Consider the following 23,387-nt stretch of genomic DNA (forward strand, 5'->3'; position numbering starts at 1 on the left):
CTATTCGTCGAACTGCACTAATTTAGGCAATACCAGTCGTCGAATTGCTCTAAAGCAGGCAACACTCCGTTGAATTGCGCTAATTCAGGCAAAACTGTCGATTGCAATAAATTAGGCAACACAGTTCGTCGAATTGCACTAATTCAGGCGACGCTTACCCGCTAGTCAGCGACTAGTACCGCCGAAAGCGAACTCATACGAACATCGTTTAAGAAAAAAGGTAGGAAAATACGGTCGTGTGCCACAGTTAGCGGTAACGATAACAATAAGCAGGCAACACCCTCCTCTCTCTCTCTCTCTCTCTCTCTCTCTCTCTCTCTCTCTCTCTCTCTCTCTCACGCTATTATACAAAGGTTGAATCACACAACCAGCAATTATAGTGGTTGAGGAAGACGACAAACAGTAAATAGTGGTAGCTGTGGTAGTAGCAGCTGGTGGTTGCAGTGGTTCCTGGAGTCACTATAATAAAGACGCGATCTTCAAAAGGCAGTCAGTTGGTCACCAGCGATCGTAGAGGAAGGTGTCGCCGCTCCGGCATCCGAGTGCCCGTCCATGTGACTCGCTCCACACAATCAGTTTCTTTTTGCAGTTTGAATCGGATTGTACGTTAGTGAGAGAGATTGTTCGTGACTAAAATGACAGCAAACTAGACGTTATATCGCCGTGCTGTTTAATAATAGTTTATTAGCTGTCAAGCTATTTGAAAAACTTGGGAAATAAACATGTTTAGAGCGAGCGTGCATATAGGCCTATGTCGACGCGTTGAGATCTCCAACATGTCACGCCAGACTTCAATAAGTAATAATAATTAAAAAGGCCTAAAGATATGTTACGAAGAGAAACTAGCGGGTGACGCAAAGCTACTATATATATTCACAATAATAACTAAGCGTTAAGGGAATTTCTTCCTAGTGTCAATAGGCCTATCAACAAAAATAAAGATAAAAAATATGGCGAATGTTATTCTTCGTCCGAGAGTCTTCGTAACCATGTGAGTATTGAAAGTATTTGAAATGGTTTCGTCTCTGTATAATTAGTTTAATTTTTAATTTTTAATTTTTCGAGTTGATTAAAGTATTTCAATGCAGAACGTAGGCCTATGCATGTTCCAATTCTTGTCAGGTTGCGAATAGGTTTTATCAGGTAGATATATTAGATTATATATATATTATATATATATATATATATATATATATATATATATATATATATATATATATATATATATATATATATATATATATGGATTTTTATATTTAGAGATAATTTCTTGCCTGGATAAGTATATCAAATTGCACTAATTATATATATATATATATATATATATATATATATATATATATATATATATATATATATGCATACATACTGTATATATAGATTATATATAGTGTATAAGATATATATGTAATATATAATATATATAGACATAGTATATATATATATATATATATATATATATATATCTATATATATATATATATATATATATATATATATATATATATATATATAAAATCCTGTACCCAGTTAAATTCGCTTCGAATTGATGCTTAATATAACGTCAGTGAATTTGTCCAGTGCTAGATAATTGTCTGGTAATTACAACTTTACCAGATTCCTTAGTACAGTCACCAAGTCAGCGTTTTTTCAAAAGTATTTAGATGATTAATTGATGAAAAATTTTTAAACAGTGTGCAAGACTGAATACTCTGTAATTTCACAAAAATTTTTATTATTGTGGCATTTTAACCTATGCGAGTTTAACAAATTGTGGTTATTAGAATATTTATTACAGGTTCGCAATGGCAGTGAAATACTCACTTTTGAAGACGTGACAATATTTTGGCGTAATGTGCGTGGTGGGGCTAGACTTTGTAAAACAAAATGTATATTTGGTTATTTATGGTGCTTTAAAAGGGCGGGATTATCCCTAGAGCTTAAACGTTATATATATAATATAAATATATATATATATATATATATATATATATATATATATATATATATATATATATACATATATATATATATATATATATATTAATGTAATGTGTATATATATGTATATTATATGTATACTGTATATAATATATGTATATTATATATATATATATATATATACATGTATATGTATATATATATATACACATGTATATATATACACACATTGTGTGTTCCGTTCTCACTTCACCAGAGAAACCCGTGATCGATCCGGGGTTGGGGTTTGAGGAAGCATACCTTGAAAGTGTCGTTTCGCATCCGCCAACTTGACAGTGAGCTGTGACGTGTCGCAACTAGGGCGTAGAAGGGCATGGGGCTTGCAGCCCCATCTTAAATGAATCTGTGAAACAGGAAGGGTGAACTTTTATTGAAGCATCTGATGGCAACAAGTTTCATATTATATATATATATATATATATATATATATATATATATATATATATATATATATATATATATATATATATATATATATATATATATATATATATATATATATATATATATATATATATATATATATATATATGTATATATTTATATATGTGTATATTTTGTATATACACATGCATACATATGCATGTGTGTATATGTATATGTATGTGTATATATATGTATGTATGTATAATTGTATGTGAGTAAACGTATGTATGCATACACAAAAAAGGTAGAAACGATTTGTACATAGTTCTCAATTCTTGTGAATTGTGCTGCGTCTGACTTTAGAATTCATCTTTCTGATTGATTGTGCTCTGATAGTGTTGATTGTAACAGTTGAAATCACGATAAAATTTGTTAAACTATTTACTGAAGTTGTCTAACCAGGATAAATTTTTGCTTGCCAAATTAACAAAACTCAATTCATAAGATATTCCCCTTTTTTCTCGAGTTCCTTAACAGATTGAAACAAGGTCTATATCCCCTTTTAGGTGGGTAGCGCTGTCAGTTCACCTCACGCGGTGCACTGTAGGCATTACTTTTTAAGGTTCTTTGCAGCGTCCCTTCTCAACGCCCCTAGCTGCTATAACCCCTTTCGTTCCTTTTACTGTACCTCCGTTCATATTCTGTCTCTCTGCCATTTTACGTTCCTCAGCAATTGTTTCATGGTGTAACTTTCAAACCTTTATCTCTCAGTTTCCGTTTCAGCGCAGAATCACCTCATAGGTCCCAGCGCTTGGCCCTTGGCCCAGATCCTTTATTCTATATTGTTTTCATTTGCCTTCGTAAGAATATTCTTGGTTCACATTCAGTATTAACTTTTTAATGAGGTCTTTCTGTAGTTCGTGCAGTTTTTCACCATCCACAGCCAATAAGGTATCGTCATCATGTGTCAGCCACTCCATTTCGTGTTCAACAACTCTGCTCTGATGCCCACTTTCCATTCTGTGATTTCCCAACATCACCCATCTAAAAAAGAAATCGAGCAGCCACGGCGGCATGACACCTCGTTGCAGACCTACTTTTACAGCTAACGAGTCACTCTCCGAGGCACAATTTCTAGCGCATGCTTTTGCCTTCATCAACAGCTACCACCACCATATATTTTTATTTCCTTAACCCACATTCTCATCTTCATAATTACTTCTTGTTGGTTCTGTTTCCCTATCCTTGAATTTTGCATATTTCCACATACTCTTTCCAAAGCAAGGTCTTTAATCCCAGCCTGTTTTTCGTCCACATTTTTCTTACTTCATTCTTACGTCATTCCTACCGACCTCACTGAATTACATTGATAACTGCATTTTCGAACGACCCCCTCCAAGTGAAACTCCTCTGTTGTCACTTTTGACTCGATCAGATAGTGACCAGAAAAGTTCCCAGAATTATATTGGAGAACTTGCTCTTCCATCTGCAGAAATATTCCCAGGATTGTATTGAAGAACTTGCTCTTCCTTCTACAGAAAGGTTCCCAGGATTGTATTGAGGAACTTGTTCTTCCATCTACAGAAATATTCCCAGAATTATATTGAAGAACTTGCTCTTCCATCTACAGAAAGGTTCCCAGGATTGTATTGAAGAACTTGTTCTTCCATGTACAGAAATATTCCCAGAATTATATTGAAGAACTTGCTCTTCCATCTACAGAAATAGCCCAAGAATTATATTCAGGATTGTATTGAAGAACTTGTTCTTCCATCTACAGAAAGGTTCCCAGGAATTGTACAGAAATGAAGAACATGTTCTTCCATATCCATCAGAAATATTCCCAGAATTATATTGAAGAACTTGCTCTTCCTTCTACAGAAATATCCCAAGAATTATATTGAACTTGCTCTTCCATATACAGAAGGGTTCCCAGGATTGTATTGAAGAACTTGTTCTTCCATCTACAGAAATATTCCCAGAATTATATTGAAGAACTTGCTCTTCCATCTACAGAAAAGTTCCCAGATTTATGGTGAAGAATTTGCTCTTCCATCCACAGAAAAACAGAAAATTCCCAGAATTACATTGAAGAATTTGCTCTTCCATCTACAGAAGAGTTCCCAGAGTTATATTAACGAACTTGCTCTTCTATCTGCAGAAATTTTCCCAGAATTATATTGAAGAACTTGCTCTTTCATCTACAGAAAAGTTCCCAGCATTATACGAAAGAACTTGCTTTTCCATCTACAGAAAAGTTCCTAGAATAATATCAGAGAACTTGCTCTGCCATCCACAGAAAAACAGAAAAGTTTCCAGAATTACATTGAAGAATTTGCTCTCCCATCTACAGAAAAGTTCTCAGAATTATATAAAAGAGCTTGCTCTTTCGTCTACAGAAAAGTTCCCAGAACATGCTCTTCTCCAGAAGTTCCCAGAATTGCATTGAAGAATTTGCTTTTCCATCCACAGAAAAACAGAAAAGTTCCCAGAATTATAACGAACTTGCTCTTCCGTCTGCAGAAGAGTTCCCAGTGTTATATTGAACTTGCTCATCCATCTACAGAGAAACGTCTTGGAAATATTTTGAAAACCACTCAGTTCCTATGCCCCTTGACTGGCAGATTTTCTCAAGGCGTTCCCACTCTCATGTACTCCACACAACATACCTTTCTGCTGCCCAATTTTTGTGTGTCTTGAAGCTTTTTATCTTTATTCGGGAACACCAGTCCATTTTTTCGGACCCGACTTAGCTTCCATTTCGTTCGTACCCAGAAGTGACTCGCCTTTCCAACCCTCTCCCCAGTCTATGCCTAAAACAGTCATTTGTCAAGTGGTGTCATGAGAGAGAGAGAGTATATTTTTATTGTTAAATTGTTGTTTATTTGCTGACTATCGGAGATTGAGAATGTCATGAATGAAGGTTGAATGCGAAACTTAATTATAATTTATATTATATATATATATATATATATATATATATATATATATATATATATATATATATATATATATATATATATATATATATATACGAGCCACCACTGGACCGTGGTAAAAGTTTCATGGGCCGCAGCTCATACAGCATTATACCGAGGCCACCGAAAGCTAGATCTATTTTCGGTGGCCCTGATTATACGCTGTAGCAGCTGTGCAGAAAACTCGATTGCGCCGAAGAAACTTCGGCACATATTTTTACTTGTCGTGAAATATTTCTCTGCTTTGTGAAATCCTTTAATTACTTTTTAGTTTCTATTTCCGTGTCTGCGTTTTCCGTATAAATTCCGGCGAGTGAGAGGACAGCTTATTAAATGTTCTCTCTCTCTCTCTCTCTCTCTCTCTCTCTCTCTCTCTCTCTCTCTCTCTCTCTCTCTCTCTCTCTCTCGTGTGGTTATTCCTCTCGTGCACGCTTCCCGTTCCTTCCTAAGTCGCCGTTGATAGACCCGTGTTAATTTCCTGTTCTGAACATACGATATGAGGTCAGTATATAATTATGCAATTGGAGACTTTGAGTCCGTTGATTAATAGCGCGTATACATATACATATACATATACATATACATATACATCTGGAAACTTTGCAACCGCGGTATAGTCGCTGTTCTGTGTTGATCGATAGTTGCGATCGGCGCCTATCAAGAATCGATTTTGTCCAACTGCTGGAAACCATAAAAGGGTGGAGGGGTGGGAAAGAAGGTCTCTCTCTCTCTCTCTCTCTCTCTCTCTCTCTCTGAGATGCCTGATGTCTTTAGTTGGTTTTAGAGATATTCTGCCAATGTTAAATCTCAAAATCTTTCTTCATCGTTGGTTAGGGGAATTCATTGCTCTGTAAACATTGCTGAATTACTCTCTCTCTCTCTCTCTCTCTCTCTCTCTCTCTCTCTCTCTCTCTCTCTCTCTCTCTCTCTCTCTCTCCCCGCTTAGACAGATAGACGGTATTCTTGCACCATGTATAAATATAGAAATATATCACCAGATTGATCCACATTTATATTCCCCATAACCCAGTCCCCTACAGAAGCTATTCCGGTTTCTCTCTCTCTCTCTCTCTCTCTCTCTCTCTCCACTCAAGGGTTGGTTTGGTGGCTTAGTCACCAGCTAGTTCAGCTGGAAATCCGATCAGCTCTTTTTCCCGAACCCCAGTTCCATATTCCATTTCATTTTTGTAGAGAAAATCATTTATAGCAGGAATGTGGGGAAGTGAGACGGAGGAGTACTAGGCCCTATAGGTTTTATAGGGTGTTGCGAGGTGTTATAGGAGTTTCAGTAAGGTTCACAGAGCTCTGATAGATCTTACGAAGTGTTATAGGAGTTTAAGTAAGGTTCACAGAGCTCTGATAGATCTTACGAAGTGTTATAGGAGTTTAAGTAAGGTTCACAGAGCTCTGATAGATCTTACGAAGCGTTATAGGAGTTTCAGTAAGGTTCACAGAGCTCTGATAGATCTTACGAAGTGTTATAGGAGTTTAAGTAAGGTTCACAGAGCTCTGATAGATCTCGCGAAGTTTTATAGAAGTTTGAAAGGTTTATAGAGTACTCATAGATTCTATAGTTATGATTGTTTATAGTATTGTTCAATAGGCACCTTGACAGGTGTTAGAAGTGTTTTTAGCCAAACGCCTCTTTGATGGAAAATATCGATCCATGTAACCGAAATGTCATAGAATGATTGGAAGACTGATTAAAAGATTCGAAGTACAGAGATATTGCCTATAGAATTCTGGCATAAGGCCAAGCTAAGCTGGGACCTATATAGTGAGGTCATTCGACGCTGAAAGGGAAATTGAGAGTAAAGGTGGTTTGACAGGTGTAACAGGAGGAAAACCTTTTGCATTTCCACTGTGAATCAGTTGTCAGGAGAAAGTGAGGAAAGTATAAGATGGAAGAAAGAGAATATGAACGGAGGTACAGTGAAAGGCATGAAAGGGGTTATAGCAATTAACGTCCTCGTGAGGTAAAAAAAGGGAATACAATGGAGACTTATGTCCACATTTAAGAAGTGAAATACCCCTTTTTCAAAAAGTCCTGTCACGCGGAAGACTATTAAATGTGTTAAATAAATGGGGGGGTTACAAAGGGGTTATAAAATGTGAGAAATAAAAGGGGTTATAAATGGGTCCCTTCAGACGGAAGGGCCTACAAAAATAAACAGTTATGGCGACCATAATAATGATAAGCCTATTCAAACCCACGACCTCGTTTGTTCTAATTGCTTTTCCCAAAGGTCCCGTAGAAGACCAGGTTACGCCAAGTGGTCTCTTGGTTATAATATCCGGTCCGGCCGCGATTCGAATCCGGTATGTTTAGAGGTCAGCTAATCCCCATACTATGAGAAAGTGAGGGTGGAATTTTAGTCAAGCGGGGAGCAGAAAAGTCCCACTGGCTATTAAGTGTGGCTGGTTTATAGAGAGAGAAAGGAATGGGAGAGAGAGAGAGAGAGAGAGAGAGAGAGAGAGAGAGAGAGAGAGAGAGAGAGAGAGAGAGAGAGAGAGACGAAATCAGATTTCGGTACCGGCGACATGGTTTGTATACAAAAGTTTTCCTAGACAATTTTTACAAAAAAAAAAAAAGAATAATAAAATTTTGATTTTTGAAGAGACCTATAAGGATATGCGTACGTGTGTGTGTGTGTGTGCGCGTGAGAGAGAGAGAGAGAGAGAGAGAGAGAGAGAGAGAGAGAGAGAGAGAGAGAGAGAGAGAGAGAATAAATAAATCAGATCTCGGTATCGGCGATACATACGATTTGTCAACAAAATTTTTCCCAGATCATTTTTATGAAAAATTATAAAATATGATTTGGAAAGAGACCCATGTGGATATGAGAGAGAGAGAGAGAGAGAGAGAGAGAGAGAGAGAGAGAGAGAGAGAGAGAGAGAGAGAGAGAGACAGACAGAGAATAAATTATATTTCTTTTCAAAACTCGAAGGTAATTATTGTTAGTTATATTTTGGAGGGGGTACAAGAGAGAGAGAGAGAGAATAAATTACATTTCTTTTCAAAACTCGAAGGTAATTAATGTTAGTTATTTTTATTTGTTGGGGGGAGGGGGCGGGGTACAGACTGCGCCGTGGGAGCGGGGGCGCGGGCGTTTGGGTGGAGAAAAGATTTATGTAACAGGAACAGTGGTTTAGTTCGACTAGGATAGTGTTACGTAACGCGTGAAATCGGGTCTCGCCAATAGTGGCATAAGGCCAATAGGTTAGATAGCATAGACACGCGTGTATGTATATATATATATATATATATATATATATATATATATATATATATATATATATATATATATATATATATATATATATATTATATATATATATATATATATATATATATATATATATATATATATATTATATATATATATATATATATATATATATATATATATATATATATATATATATATATATATATATATATATATATATATATATATATATATATATATATATATATATATATATATATATATATATATATATATATATATATATAATATATATATATATATAGAGAGAGAGAGAGAGAGAGAGAGAGAGAGAGAGAAAAGAAAACACTGTGAAAGTGAAACTTCTTCATCGCCAGGGACAGGGTAGTAAAAAAATGTCGTTTTTAGAGCACAAAACTCTCTCTCTCTCTCTCTCTCTCTCTCTCTCTCTCCTCTCTCTCTCTCTCTCATGCGACCACCTGCTTTCCGCTCATCTCACTTCCCCGTACAATTGAATATTCTCGTTTTTTCACTTTTTTCCTTCATTTTTCTATCCTGAATGGACTCTCTCTCTCTCTCTCTCTCTCTCTCTCTCTCTCTCTCTCTCTCTCTCTCTCTCTCTGCACCACAAAAGGTTAAGCGGAAATAGAATGAAGGAACAAAAGAGGAAAAAGGTTCCAGAGCTCAAAATTGTGTAAAATTGGTCTAACATAAAGATTAGTCTAATGGGCCTATTTTGTGTGGTGGGACTGACCAATCTGGCGTAGCCAAATTGTTCATCAAAACAGAATTATAGAGAGGTTTTTTCTTTGTCTGCAAGGAGAAAACGCTCCCTATAAAGTGGTTTTGCTGCATTTTAATCAGAAAGAGGCCTAGTAACAAGAGACAATAAGTAAATGAAGAAATAAGTTAAGATGTCAGCATACTGACATGACATAGGCCTAGTCACATAAGCCAGCTCTGAAGATTTGGAATAAAAGTTAATTTATTCCATATATTTTCATTATTTTTCATCATAAAATCGTGCGTTAGGTTTCATTATACACTAGTTTCATTGTAGTCATTTTTAAAACCGTCTTTTAACTCTGCTGAATGATAAGAATTACCTTAAAAGCTCTAGTGCACTTTTAAGGAGAGCTAATGTTGCGTTAGCCCAGAAAAAGCGGACTGTCACGGAGCTCTCGTCTCCCTAATTTGTTGCAAGTAACATCTGCTCTAACGACCTTGTCTCTCTCTCTCTCTCTCTCTCTCTCTCTCTCTCTCTCTCTCTCTCTCTCTGTCAACCGTTAACCGTTCCTGTTTTGTGTTTAGGGGTAGACTCACTCTCTTTCTGTCTCTCTCTCACTCTCCTTCTCGCACATACAGCCGTGTACAGTTCCCGTTTTTTGTCTCTCTTCTCTCTCTCTCTCTCTCTCTCTCTCTCTCTCTCTCTCTCTCTCTCTCGTTTATCATCCCTGTTTTCTTGCGTGTGTGAAGTTTGCATTTCTCTCTCTCTCTCTCAAATGTTTACCATCCTTTTTTGTTTGTTCAGAGGTTCTCTCTCTCTCTCTCTCTCTCTCTCTCTCTCTCTCTCTCTCTCTCTCTCTCTCTCAAATGTTTACCATCCTTTTTTGTTTGTTCAGAGGCTCGCTCTCTCTCACGAACTGTTTGTGATGTAAAACATTGACTCACTTGCTATGTCTCACGTTAATTGGTTTCATCTTGAAACATTGACTCTCTCTCTCTCTCTCTCTCTCTCTCTCTCTCTCTCTCTCTCTCTCTCTCTCTCTCTCTCTCTCTCTCCACAGGACATCAATAACCTCCACTAGATCTCCAGTTAGCCTAAAGGAAATGTTATCCTCGGGCTAACAGGAAAAATGAGTTGTTAACAACCTGTCCGAACCATAACAGATTATGCGCACCTCCACTTCCTCCAGTTAGGCCTAAGGCCCACCCTTCGAAAATCTCAAATTCTGATCTGGTTTCGTTTTCGTTATTTGTAATCATTACAGAATAATCATAACGTATCCCCTCATCGCCTCTCGTTAAATGAGCAGAACTGTTACTAGTACTAACGGTAAGAAAATCGCCTCATTTATTTATTGTTAAAAAAATACGCTCCAAAAGCAACCTCATTCACGTCTCATTCATCCCCATTTATCCATCATCGCCTCTCGTTATTCACCTATTCTGCCCCTCATTCATCATTCAGTTAGATTCCTCCTGCAAACCATTACAGAATAGATCCATGCTGTTACTAGTACTAACGATATAACGAAATACGTTCCAAAAGCAACCTCATTCACGCCTCATTCATCCCCATTTATTCATCATCGCCTCTCGTTATTCACCTATTCTGCCCCTCATTCATCATTCAGCTAGATTCCTCCTGCAAACCATTACCAAATAGACCCATGGTGTTACTAGTACTAACGACATAACAATATAACGAAAAATACGCTCCAAAAGCAGCCTCAAATACGTCCCGTTCATCCCCATTTATCCATCATCGCCTCTCGTTATTCACCTATTCTGCCCCTCATTCATCATTCAGCTAGATTCCCCCCCGCCATCTCTGAATGTCATAGCACTATACGTGTGGTGACAACTGCTCTCTGCATCGTCATAGTGTCGTTCTCACCAATCGCCGAATACACACACACACACACACACACGCACACGCAGCTGCACGGCTACAGCCTTTAATAATCTCAGGAAGAGAGAGCAAAAAAGGGAAGGAGAAAGAGAGAGAGAGAGAGAGAGAGAGAGAGAGAGAGAGAGAGAGAGAGGTGGGGATTGGTTCTGCTACTTAAGGGGAGGGTGCCGTGTTGTGTCATTCAACAAAGCAGCGATTTGGTTTGCATAAACTAGAACTTATTCCAAGGCCTCTCTCTCTCTCTCTCTCTCTCTCTCTCTCTCTCTCTCATTAACGTACTTTACTGGCCTCCACTAAATACAATGCCTCATGTGAAGAAATAAACAAAATAAAAAAAAATAGCGCAGTTGAGGTAACTACAATAAAATAAATTTGCAAAGAAATTGAGTTGTAGAGTTGAAACCACATCATGTTTTATAGTGACGAGAACAGTGTTAAATAACATGTGCAACATATGTTGCCAGCCACATAAGAGCGGAAAACATGAAATTTCTTGCTAAATATAATTGATGTTCACATTCTAGGCCTATGCAAGATTCATTAATGAAGCGCTGTAATAGATGATTGAAAATACTGTAATATTACTGAATGAATCTTAAATTACACTTATCTTTAATATTACTAAATGTATATTAAAATGCATTTATCTTTAATGTTATCGAATGAATATTACTCTACATTTATGTTAAATATTGTGGCCTCTCCCTGAGTCCAGGTAGGCCTATAGAATTGATAAACTGTAAAGTAAAAATCGGCAAGGAATTCTTTCCTTGTAGAGTTTAAGAATTTGCGATCTCGCACCTTGGATCTCTCTCTCTCTCTCTCTCTCTCTCTCTCTCTCTCTCTCTCTCTCTCTCTCTCTCTCTCTCTCTCTCTCTCTCTCTAAACGTCTAACTCATGAAACATTATTCTTTGTCAAACATTTAAAAATCTGGAACTCTCCACATGCTTCTATTTTCCCCAGTGTCTTCAAGACAAGTTCGTCCCTCCATTTGGGGTTAAAGCCCAGTTAATTTAATTCGAGAAGGATTTAAGTATTTGTTGAATAATTGTGGCTCTTTCAGAGTCAGATATCGGCCTAACTGCGGCGCCGTCTGTCCGCCTGTACCCCAGAATCTTTCAAACCTTTTTACTGTCAATTTCCCTTTCAGCGTTGAATGACCTCGTCATTATAGGTCCCAGCGCTTGGCCTCTGGCCTAAATCCTTGATTCTATTCTATGCAACAAGAAGAGAGTGAGAAAATAATTGAACTTTTCTCGAAGGCTGAGAACTCTAGAGCGAGTCAGTAGATATGTGTATCAGTCTCTCTCTCTCTCTCTCTCTCTCTCTCTCTCTCTCTCTCTCTCTCTCTCTCTCTTTTCTCACGAAATAATTAAAGGACGACCTTGGTTCTCATAACTAAAAGGACTACGAGTTGTCTGAGAGAGAGAGAGAGAGAGAGAGAGAGAGAGAGAGAGAGAGAGAGAGCGAGAGAGATTTCGTATAATCTTGGAAAATCGTTGAAAGATCTTTTTCATAATTTGACTTTTCTGTGAAATTCTAAAGTTTAATACAGAGAGAGAGAGAGAGAGAGAGAGAGAGAGAGAGAGAGAGAGATAATTAAAGGATAACCTTGGTTCTCATAACTGTGCGAATCTTCTTTGATACTAAAAGGGATACAAGTCTGGGAAAAGAGAGAGAGAGAGAGAGAGAGAGAGAGAGAGAGAGAGAGAGAGAGAGAGAGAGAGAGAGAGAGAGAGAGCTTGTCTAGCCTTGATAAACATCTCCAGTTAAAATCGGTTTCTTTAACAATCTGAGCTCACGAAATATTTAAGCCAGTTTCGCATTTTCTTTTTTTTTTTTTTTTTTTTTTTTTAGACGTTTTAGTTTTCTGTAAGAGAAAACTGTTATAGAGAAGGCTATTTGTCTGTCCGTCCGCACTTTTTCTGTCCGCACTTTTTTCTGTCCGCAATTTTTCTGTACGTACTTTTTTCCTGTCAGCACTATTTCTGCTTGCACTTTTTTCTGACTGCACTTTTTTCCGTTCGCGCTTTTTCTGTCCGTACTTTTTTCTGTCCCCACTTATTTTCTGTCCGCACTTTTTTCCCGTCGGCACTTTTTTTCCTGTTTTCTGTCCTTGTTTATTTTTTCTGTTTGCACTTTATTCTTCCTCACTTTTTTTCACTTTTTCTGTCCGCACTTTTTTTTCCTGTCGGCACTTTTTCTGTCCGCACTTTTTTTCCCTTTTCTGTCCGCACTTTGTTCTTTTCTCTTCCTCACTTGTTTCTGTCCGCATCTATCACTTTATTTTGTAACTTTGTTTCTGTTTGTCCGCACTTTATTCTTCCTCACTTTTCTGTCCTGTCCGCACTTTATTCTTCCTCACTTTTTCTGTCCGCACTTTTTCTGTCCGCACTTTTTCTGTCCGCACTTTATTCTGTCCTCACTTTTTCTGTCCGCACTTTTTTCTTCCTCACTTTTTCTGTCCGCACTTTGTTCTTCCTCGCTTTATTCTTCCTCACTTTTTCTGTCCGCACTTTATTCTATCCGCACTTTATTCTGTCCGCACTTTGTTCTGTCCGCACTTTTGTTCTGTCCGCACAAATACCCATCTCCATAATAGTTTCCCTTTACAGAAAGCTAAAAATGTCTGATTGATCTAAATAAGAAACATTCTTATATGAATTCCCAAACACAAGAAAGGCCTAAGGAATGAAACATTTTTTTGTACTGAAGTGTCGCTTGAATTACAACCGGGATGATTTTTTGCCACTTAATTCCTTAGTGCCCCATTTAATTACTTGAGATTAAGTGTCCCATTTAAGTAAACAGCCTTAAACAATCGTTATGACGCAGTTATGATAAAGATAAACAGTCGTTAGGATAGTTATGAACAGGATTTAGTGAGAGATTAGTTGAGAAGTATGCTCATAATTTTTGTCAATGTTTTTATTATTATTATTATTATTATTTATTATTATTATTATTATTATTATTATTATTATTATTATTATTATTATTATTTTACTGATCTCAGTATACTTTTTATTATTACTATTATTATAATCATGATTATAAAAATCACAGATACTTTGCGTCAATGTTTTATTATTATTATTATTATTATTATTATTATTATTATTATTATTATTATTATTATTATTATTATTATTTTCTCGAAGGGCTCAAGTTTACGATTTTCTCATGAGTAAACAATAAATACGAAAGATCGACTGTTTGCAGACTCTCGTAAAATGTCAGCATGCTTGCAAGTGCTTGCACACGAACATGCTTGCAAATATAAGATTAAAATTATATAAGACTTCATGTAATAAGTCGTCATATTTTTTCGTAAAAGAATGTAGGAAACGTTTAGTGAATACTGAAATATGAAATTATATATATATATATATATATATATATATATATATATATATATATATATATATATATATATAATCCCTTTCTTTTGCGCATTAAGACGAGAGAAGTTCTAGAACTTCCGTTCCCTCAAGCCCCCCGCTGCTATAAACCCCTTTCATTCCTTTTACTGTACCTCCGTTCATATTCTATTCATATTGATTCGTAGTGCAACTGCAAAGGTTTCCATCCTGTTAAACCTTTCGGACCTTTTCGTACTGTCAGTTTCCGTTTCAGCGCTGAATGACCTCACAGGACCCAGCGATTGGCCTTTGGCCTAAATTCAATGTTCAGTTCAGTTCTGTAAGTTTTTGGAAGTCATCCAAACTTATAGAATTGGAAGTCATCCTTTTCAGAGCCGTGGGATTTTCTGGGAGGCAGTAGCAGGGATGCTCCGTGTGACCTACCGATCTCTCTCTCTCTCTCTCTCTCTCTCTCTCTCTCTCTCTCTCTCTCTCTCTCTCTCTCTCTCTCTCTCTCCCCACCGTGGTGGCGCCACAAGATATGTGCACAAAAAGCGGCCCGCTGTCACATCTGGGGTTCCTATCAGGCTGGCTGTCCCACACTTTCTCTCTCTCTCTCTCTCTCTCTCTCTCTCTCTCTCTCTCTCTCTCTCTCGTGAATACAATCTGAAATGCCTGCGTTGTTTTTTAGTAATTGTTCAGTGTGCTTTGAAACCTCCCACTCTGATTCTCTCTCTCTCTCTCTCTCTCTCTCTCTCTCTCTCTCTCTCTCTCTCTCTCTCTCTCCGTTCGTGTTAGGCTCTTTTCAAGAGGTAGGATTCATTATGGTGTTTGAGGAAATGATATTTTTTATTTTTGTAAACAATTACACAATGAATTTTCTTGAAAATCACAATTTTATTTTGTTAAATAAACCCTTTTTAGTTTTCTGTAAAAGAAAACTGTTTGTCCGTCCGTCCGCACTTTTTCTGTCCGCCCTCACATCTTAAAAACCGCTGAGGCTAGAGGGCTGCAAATTGGTTTGTTGATCATCCACCCTCCAATCGTCAAACATACCAAATTGCAGCCCTCTAGCCTTGCTAGTTTTTATTTTATTTTAAAGTTAGCCATAATCGTGCTTCCGGCAACGATAAAGGATAGGCCACCACCGGGCTTTGGTTAAAGTTTCATGGGCCCCGCGGCTCATATAGCATTATACCCAGACCACCAAAAGATAGATCTGTTTTCGGTGGCCTTGATTATTATACGCTGTAGCTGCTGTACAGAAAACTCGATTGCCGCGCATTTTTCGGCTGTTTAATTTTCATTTGCACCAATTCTATTCTAACTAATATTTCATAACTTTATTGTTAGAAATATTTTGAAATCAAATTTTTATTATTATTATTATTATTATTATTATTATTATTATTATTATTATTATTATTATTATTATTATTATGCAGACATAAAAATTAGACTATGGGAACCTTAAGACCATTTCTTTGGACAAAATACGAGCGAATTATTTACAATATACTTTTAATTTTATGACTTTAATTGATGGAACCGTTTCATGAAAGATAAAGCGTTCAACTTTTTTTTTTTCCTGAAGGAGTGAAACATGTATGTGGTGGGTAGTTGACTGCTGTAGGGCAACAGCCATGGTAAAGAAGATTCGGTAAGAACTTCAAGGTTAAGATATTAGAGAGAAAAGGTATTAAATAATAATAATAATAATAATAATAATAATAATAATAATAATAATAATAATATACTAAAGGGAAGAAGAATTTATTATTATTATTATTAATTTTATTATTATTATTATTATTATTATTATTATTTATTGTTATTATTATTATTGTTATTATTATTATTATTATTATTATTGTTAATAATAACAATGATAATGATATTCTAAAGGTAAAAGGCATATGATAATAATAATAATAATAATAATAATAATATTCTGTTAAAAGTAAGAGACATTTAGTAATAATAATAATAATAATATTATTATTTTTATTATTATTGTTATTATTATTATTATACCACAAGGAAGAGACATTTAATAATAATAATAATAATAATAATAATAATAATAATAATAATAATATTTGTATTATTTTTATTATTATTAAATTCTTTTCCATTTAGTATATTATTATTATTATTATTATTATTATTATTATTATTATTATTATTATTATTATTATTATTATTACACGACAGATCTAATTTGGTAGAGGTTACTAAAACCTTTCTTGTATAGTTTTTCAGAGTAAATTTTATAACAATTTTTATATCTCGTGCATTTGTCAATAACCGATTGTTCAACTTCGTAGGGGGTGAGTGCCTGCACTTCACCTCACGCGGTGCACCGTAGGCATTACTTAAGGTTCTTTGCAGTGTCCCTTCCTAAGGCCCCTAGCTGCTATAACCGCTCTCGTGCCTTTTACTGAACCTCCTTTCATATTCTCTTTCTTCCATCTTACTTTCCTCAGTCCTCTCCTAACTGGTGATTCATAGTGCAACTGCGAAAGGTTCTCCTCTTGTTACACCTTTCAAACCACCTTTTCTCTCAGTTTCCGTTTCAGCGCTGAATGACCTCATAGGTCGCAGTGATTGGCTTTCGGCTTAAATTCTGTATTGTATTCAGTTCTGTTCAGTCGATTTTGTCAGAGACAAATGGAAAATTGTCGTCAATTGTGATGACAAAAAGTTTTTTTTATAGGACAAAATAAAAAACACAAACAAAAAACAGTTGTTTTGTTCACGATTGAATAATAAGCAAATCGATGTTATTGTCGTCAAGAAGTAAAAAGAAAAAAAGGTCAGAGGTCAAAGGTCAGGGTTTGAAGGTCACCGGAAGGGAATAAAAAATCGGTGATTGAGAATCATCAAAATATGGTTGAGTAAATTGTCTTAATGAGAAGCAAGATTTTAAAATAAGTAAAAAATGCGTCGAATTTTCTTCGGCGCAATCGAGTTTTCTGTACAGTTTATAATCAAGGCCACCGAAAACACATCTTATCTTTCGGTGGGTCGGTATAATGCTGTATGAGCCGCGGCCCATGAAACTTTAACCACGGCCCTGTGGTGGCCTGGCCTATATCGTTGCCAGACGCACGATTATGGGTAAATTTAACATTGAGGCTAGAGGGTCAATTTTGGTATGTTTGATGAAGGGTGGATGATCAACATACCAAAAGCCTCAGTGGTTTTTAAAATCTGCACAATAGTTTTAAGTCAATAGCTGAGGCTAGGGCTGCAATTTGGTATGTTTGATGAGTGGAGGTGGATGATCAACATACCAATTTGCAGCCCTCTAGCCTCAGTGGTTTTTAAGATCTGGGGGCGGACGAACAAACAAAGCCGGCACAATAGTTTTCTCTTACAGAAAGCTAAAATACTGAAAAGAAAAATTTCATGTTTGATTGGAGGGTTGATCAAAATTTTGAGTTATAGTAGTGGTTTTTAAGATCTGGGGCTTTAAAAAAGTAAACAGACAAAAAGTGAAAAATTTCAGACATGAACGGTTGTAAAACTGAGTTTATAAAAGTTATAAAAGTAAACAGACAAAAAAGCCTGGTTTAAGGTTACAAAGCCTTGGTTACTCTGCTGATAGCGAATACCTTTTGAAAAATGGCGTCTCTAGTCTTCATATTGGACATACGAAGCCACATTTGTAATATTATTCCGGTAGCCTTATCTCTCTCTCTCTCTCTCTCTCTCTCTCTCTCTCTCTCTCTCTCTCTCTCTCTCTCTCTCCCAAAATTCAGTGCATGGTACAAATATTTGGTCTTGGTCTCTTCTCTCTCTCTCTCTCTCTCTCTCTCTCTCTCTCTCTCTCTCTCTCCCTCAGTCTCTCTCTCTCTCTCTCTCTCTCCCTAAAATTCAGTGCTTGGTACAAATACTTTCTCTCTCTCTCTCTCTCTCTCTCTCTCTCTCTCTCTCTCTCTCTCTCTCTCTCTCTCTCTCCCCAAAATTCAGTGCATGGTACAAATACTTGCTCTCTCTCTCTCTCTCTCTCTCTCTCTCTCTCTCTCTCTCTCTCTCTCTCTCTCCACACCAATGCAGGATACAAATACTTCATTTGATTATGCAAACAGCCACACTGCATCAGGGCTCTTTAATTCAACAGTTGATTATAAACCTTCATTAGCATCTAGAATCATGTGCATCGTATTCTTAAGTAGAGTCGAATAAGAATCATGAGTTTAATATTAATATGATTACAGTCGACTGCTACGTTGCATGAGCGTTATTATTATTATTATTATTATTATTATTATTATTATTATTATTATTATTATTATTATTATTATTATTATTATTAATGGTGGGTTTTTGTACAGTTTCCTAGGCTATTCACCCATGGGTCTACAGAAAGTCCTCCGTACTGGCTTAGTGCCGGCAGTGCGCCTCGTGCGGTGCACTGTAGGCGTTACTTAAGGTTCTTTGCAGCGTGCCTTCCTAAGGCCCCTAGCTGCTATAACCCCTTTCGTTTCTTTTGCTGTACCTCCTTTCATATTCTCTACTTACATTTGATTCATATTGCAATTGTTTGTTTCATCCTGTTACGCCTTTCAGACCTTCTTGCTGTCAATTTCCGTTTCAGCGCTGCATGACCTCATAGGTCCCAGTGATTGGCCTGTGACCTAAATTTTATATTCAATGCAATTCAACAGAAAGTTGATAAAGTGTTGAAATGAGGGTAGGAAATTGCCTTCTCGGTCCCAGCTTATGTTAGTGTCCTTTGGTATGGTAAGAGAGAGAGAGAGAGAGAGAGAGAGAGAGAGAGAGAGAGAGAGAGAGAGAGAGATTAACTAAGAGCTCATTTGTAAAGAAAAATCTAGGCTGTCATCGGCCAAGATAATATTTTTCTTTGTGATTTGTTTAGAGAGAGAGAGAGAGAGAGAGAGAGAGAGAGAGAGAGAGAGAGAGAGAGAGAGATTTTGTTACGTGCACTCACTTCCTGTATATTGCCGGGTCAACATTCACTAGGCCTAGTTAGGGTTGCTCTCGCGTAAGAAGTATGTTGACGCCATTATACTCTCTCTCTCTCTCTCTCTCTCTCTCTCTCTCTCTCTCTCTCTCTCTCTCTCTCTCCAGGAACCTTGCAAGAAATATTAAACTCTTGTGAAACCCTGTAATGTAGCCTAAGTCTACCACAATTAAAACAGTTTTCATTGGCTAAGAAACCTTGAAGAACCAATCAAACGACGACTATGCGTCTACGCAACTGCATCCGATCATAACCTAAGCTTTGACCAGGCCTTCGACCAATCACAACACCGACCGAGCTTATCGCAGTTGTGATTGGCTAAGAAGCTTGATATCGAAACAGACGAGACAGCTTCGAGCTCGTGACACCGACCGAACCGACACGCAAATGTAATTGGCTGCTAAAACCGACGAGGAAAAGCAAGCAGATCGGTCGGGCTTTAAGCAGACAGGGATCGCAATCAACCAATCACAACCTCAGGCGGGGATAAAGCAGCGTTCTGATTGGCCGAGAAGCTTCGGTGCAAAGTCGAACCCGCGCTTAGCGACCGTTTTCCCGCCCGCCCACGGGAGCGCCGTCGTCGTGCTTACCCATCCTCCGTAATCATACTCTGTTGGGTGGAGTTACGCACATCCCAGGGCGTAACACGAGACCATTATTGGGTGTCATCTCTTCCCTTTTGCGTTGGGGACGACGAAGGGAAAGGAAGGAATGGGGATGGAAGAGGAAGCTTCGGAGATGGAGAGGGGAAGTGAGAAAGACGAGTCAAAACAAGCGGAATGTAGGTCAGAGTGGTGACTCCTGGAACCCATTAGTACTATAAATTTTGCAAACGCTGCAAAAAAACAAAATTAAATCGCAAACAACTTTATGAAATAAACTGAATGTAGAGAATTTTTTCTATATATTCAGCGCTGAAACGGAAATTGACAGTATCAAAAGGTTTGAAAGGTGTAACAGGAGAAAAACTCTTTGCAGTTGCACTATGAATCAGCTGTTAGGAGAGGGTGGATAGCAAAATGCAACAAAGAGAATATGAAAGGAGGTACAGTGAAAGGAATGAAAGGGGTTATAATAGCAGCTAGGGGCCTTTTATAACTACGTAAATCTTGACAAAAAACAATGGCTGTGAATTAAATAGACTTTTAATGTATATTTTAATAAACATCGGGAGTAATAGACCTAACCTAACAGAACGTTAGTGCTATAAATATTTTAACACTAAAAAATGACACAATTGCAACATAAAAATTCTGGGGCTGTCTTTTATAATGACCTTGGAAGCTATTTTTTAATAATAATAATAATAATAATAATAATAATAATAATAATAATAATAATAATAATAATAATAATAATAAATCTTTTAACATTCTAATGTTTTCATTCTAATGTTTTATTAGAAAACTATAATAATCTTAAAAACTAATAATAATAATAATAATAATAACAACAACAACAACAACACGTCATTAGAGAATGGCCTATTCACCTCTCCCAACTCATAAATTACATCAATCCCTTTAAATGAGCAGGATTGCCCACACCGACTGCCTCCTCCACTTAAGAAGCACTTTCCATCACTTGGGCTTCAATGAAGCTGTTATGGGGCTAGTGTTATTATTCTTCGTTGTGGTCAACGAGAGACCTCTCTCTCTCTCTCTCTCTCTCTCTCGTGGCCTTGTTTAGATGGTACTAGGTACTTTGTATTGTACCCTAGATGGATTGATTCTCTCTCTCTCTCTCTCTCTCTCTCTCTCTCTCTCGTCCTTAGATCGAGGGATAGTATTTTGTACCATATATAAAGGTAAGATTAAGATAGAACCATGACAGTTCCTTACATAGGAAGCTATTCCGCTCTCTCTCTCTCTCTCTCTCTCTCTCTCTCTCTCTCTCTCTCTGAGGTGTGTACTCTCTCTCTAGTTGGTAAGGGAAGATAATGTTTTGTCAATGTTAGATCTTACTCTTCTTGTTATCGTTGTAAACAGTGTTGAATTCTCTCTCTCTCTCTCTCTCTCTCTCTCTCTCTCTCTCTCTCTCTCTCTCTCTCTCTCTCGTTGGTGAGGGAGTTAAGTGCTCTGTGGATGTGTTAAAAGTGGAAAGATTTGTTACTGAAAGTCATTACACTAAGTAAACAATCTTTAATATATATATATATATATATATATATATGTGTAATGTTGAGGTTGCCAGCCACTTAGGCCTAAACGAAACTCGCCTAAACACTTCACACTAGGTCGGGGATCGAACCCTGGTTACTCATATCATTGAAACAATCCTCCTAACCATTAACTAGACTTATCCTGCTCATAATTCCTATTATTATGCACGAGCTCTCCTACAACAGGATATCCTATTGTAAAGATAAACACTTAATGCCCATTAAATCGTTGAACCCGAGGCTGCGCACGACACTTGAGAGCGCATGCGCTCAATAATTAATTAGTTGATTATAGTCTTCGTTGATGATTCCGGCCAATTAGGCAGCGGGATCAAAGGAGCCGACTGGGGCCTCATTAGCTAATGGCCGTCGTTGAGTGCTCTTGATTTCGTGTCGAGGTGTTGGGGAGGAGGAGAAGAGGTGGAGGAAGAGTAGGTCGAGGTGGAGGAAGAGGAGGAGTAGGTGGAGGAGAGGCGGAGGAGTTTGAGAAATAGGTGGAGGAGGAGGAGTAGGTTCAGGTGGAGGAAGAGGAGGAGGGGGAAGTTGAGGAAGAGGTGAAGGAGGAGGAGGAGTAGGTTGAGGAAGAGGTGGAGGAAGAGGAGGAGGAGGAGGTTGAGGTGGAGGAAGAGGAGGAGGAGGAGAAGGTTGAGGTGGAGGAAGAGGAGGAGGAGGGAGGTTGAGGTGGGAGGAAGAGGAGGAGGAGGAGTAGGTTGAGGTGGAAGAAGAGGAGGAGGAGGAGTAGGTTGAGGTGGAGGAAGAGGAGGAGGAGGAGTAGGTTGAGGTGGAGGAAGAGGAGGAGTAGGTTGAGGTGGAGGAAGAGGAGGAGGAGGAGGAGAGGTTGAGGTGGAGGAAGAGGAGGAGGAGGAGTAGGTTGAGGTGGAGGAAGAGGAGGAGGAGGAGTAGGTTGAGGTGGAGGAAGAGGAGGAGGAGGAGTAGGTTGAGGTGGAAGAAGAGGAGGAGGAGGAGTAGGTTGAGGTGGAGGAAGAGGAGGAGGAGGAGTAGGTTGAGGTGGAGGAAGAGGAGGAGTAGGTTGAGGAATAGGTGAAGGATAAAGAGGAGAAGGAGGTTGGGGAGTCTTTGAGGAAGAAGAGGAGGTTGAGGAAGAGGAATAGTTTGAGGAAGAGGAGGACGAGTAGGAGAGAGGAGGAGGAGGAGGATAAAGAAGAAGAGGAGGAGGAGGAGGAGGAAGAAGGAGGGAGGAGGAGGAGGAGGAGGAGGAGGAGGAGGTCCTGTTTACAACAGTGTTAGTGGAACTGTTGGTTAGTGACACATTTTGCCTAGTTGTTTTTCCTGTTCTTGTTGTTGTTTCAGTGTTGTTTCGATCTATGTCGTTGTTTCTCTTATCGTGAGGAACTCCTGAACCTCATTCCTTCATAACTGATTTATATTAATGTTATGTTTTGATGCGTTTTGTTACATTTTATATATTTTTTGCGTTTTATTTCAAGAAAATATTCCTGTTATTTTTTCATTATGAATGTTGATAATATTATTGTTCTTTGTTGTTGTTATTTATTTTTATTATTGTTATTTGTGTAGTTTTCAATTATGTCTTTTGTGTTTTTCTTAGTTTGTTTGCCTTTTGTCTTGAATTATTTATTATTATTATTATTATTATTATTATTATTATTATTATTATTATTATTATTATTATTATCTAAAG

General features: G+C 37.4%; 1 protein-coding gene across 1 annotated transcript in view; it reads left to right on the forward strand.

Moving 5' to 3' along the window:
• Positions 1 to 492: 492 nt before the first annotated feature.
• LOC136840329 (uncharacterized) overlaps positions 493 to 23,387 on the forward strand; it is a 98,484-nt gene continuing 75,589 nt past the window's right edge. The window contains 1 exon segment of the mRNA XM_067107022.1: positions 493 to 991. Coding sequence (XP_066963123.1) covers positions 951 to 991 — 41 coding nt within the window. The 5' untranslated portion in view covers positions 493 to 950.

This window comes from Macrobrachium rosenbergii, chromosome 7, assembly GCF_040412425.1.
Source record: "Macrobrachium rosenbergii isolate ZJJX-2024 chromosome 7, ASM4041242v1, whole genome shotgun sequence".
In the NCBI taxonomy this organism is placed as follows: Eukaryota; Metazoa; Arthropoda; class Malacostraca; order Decapoda; family Palaemonidae; genus Macrobrachium; species Macrobrachium rosenbergii.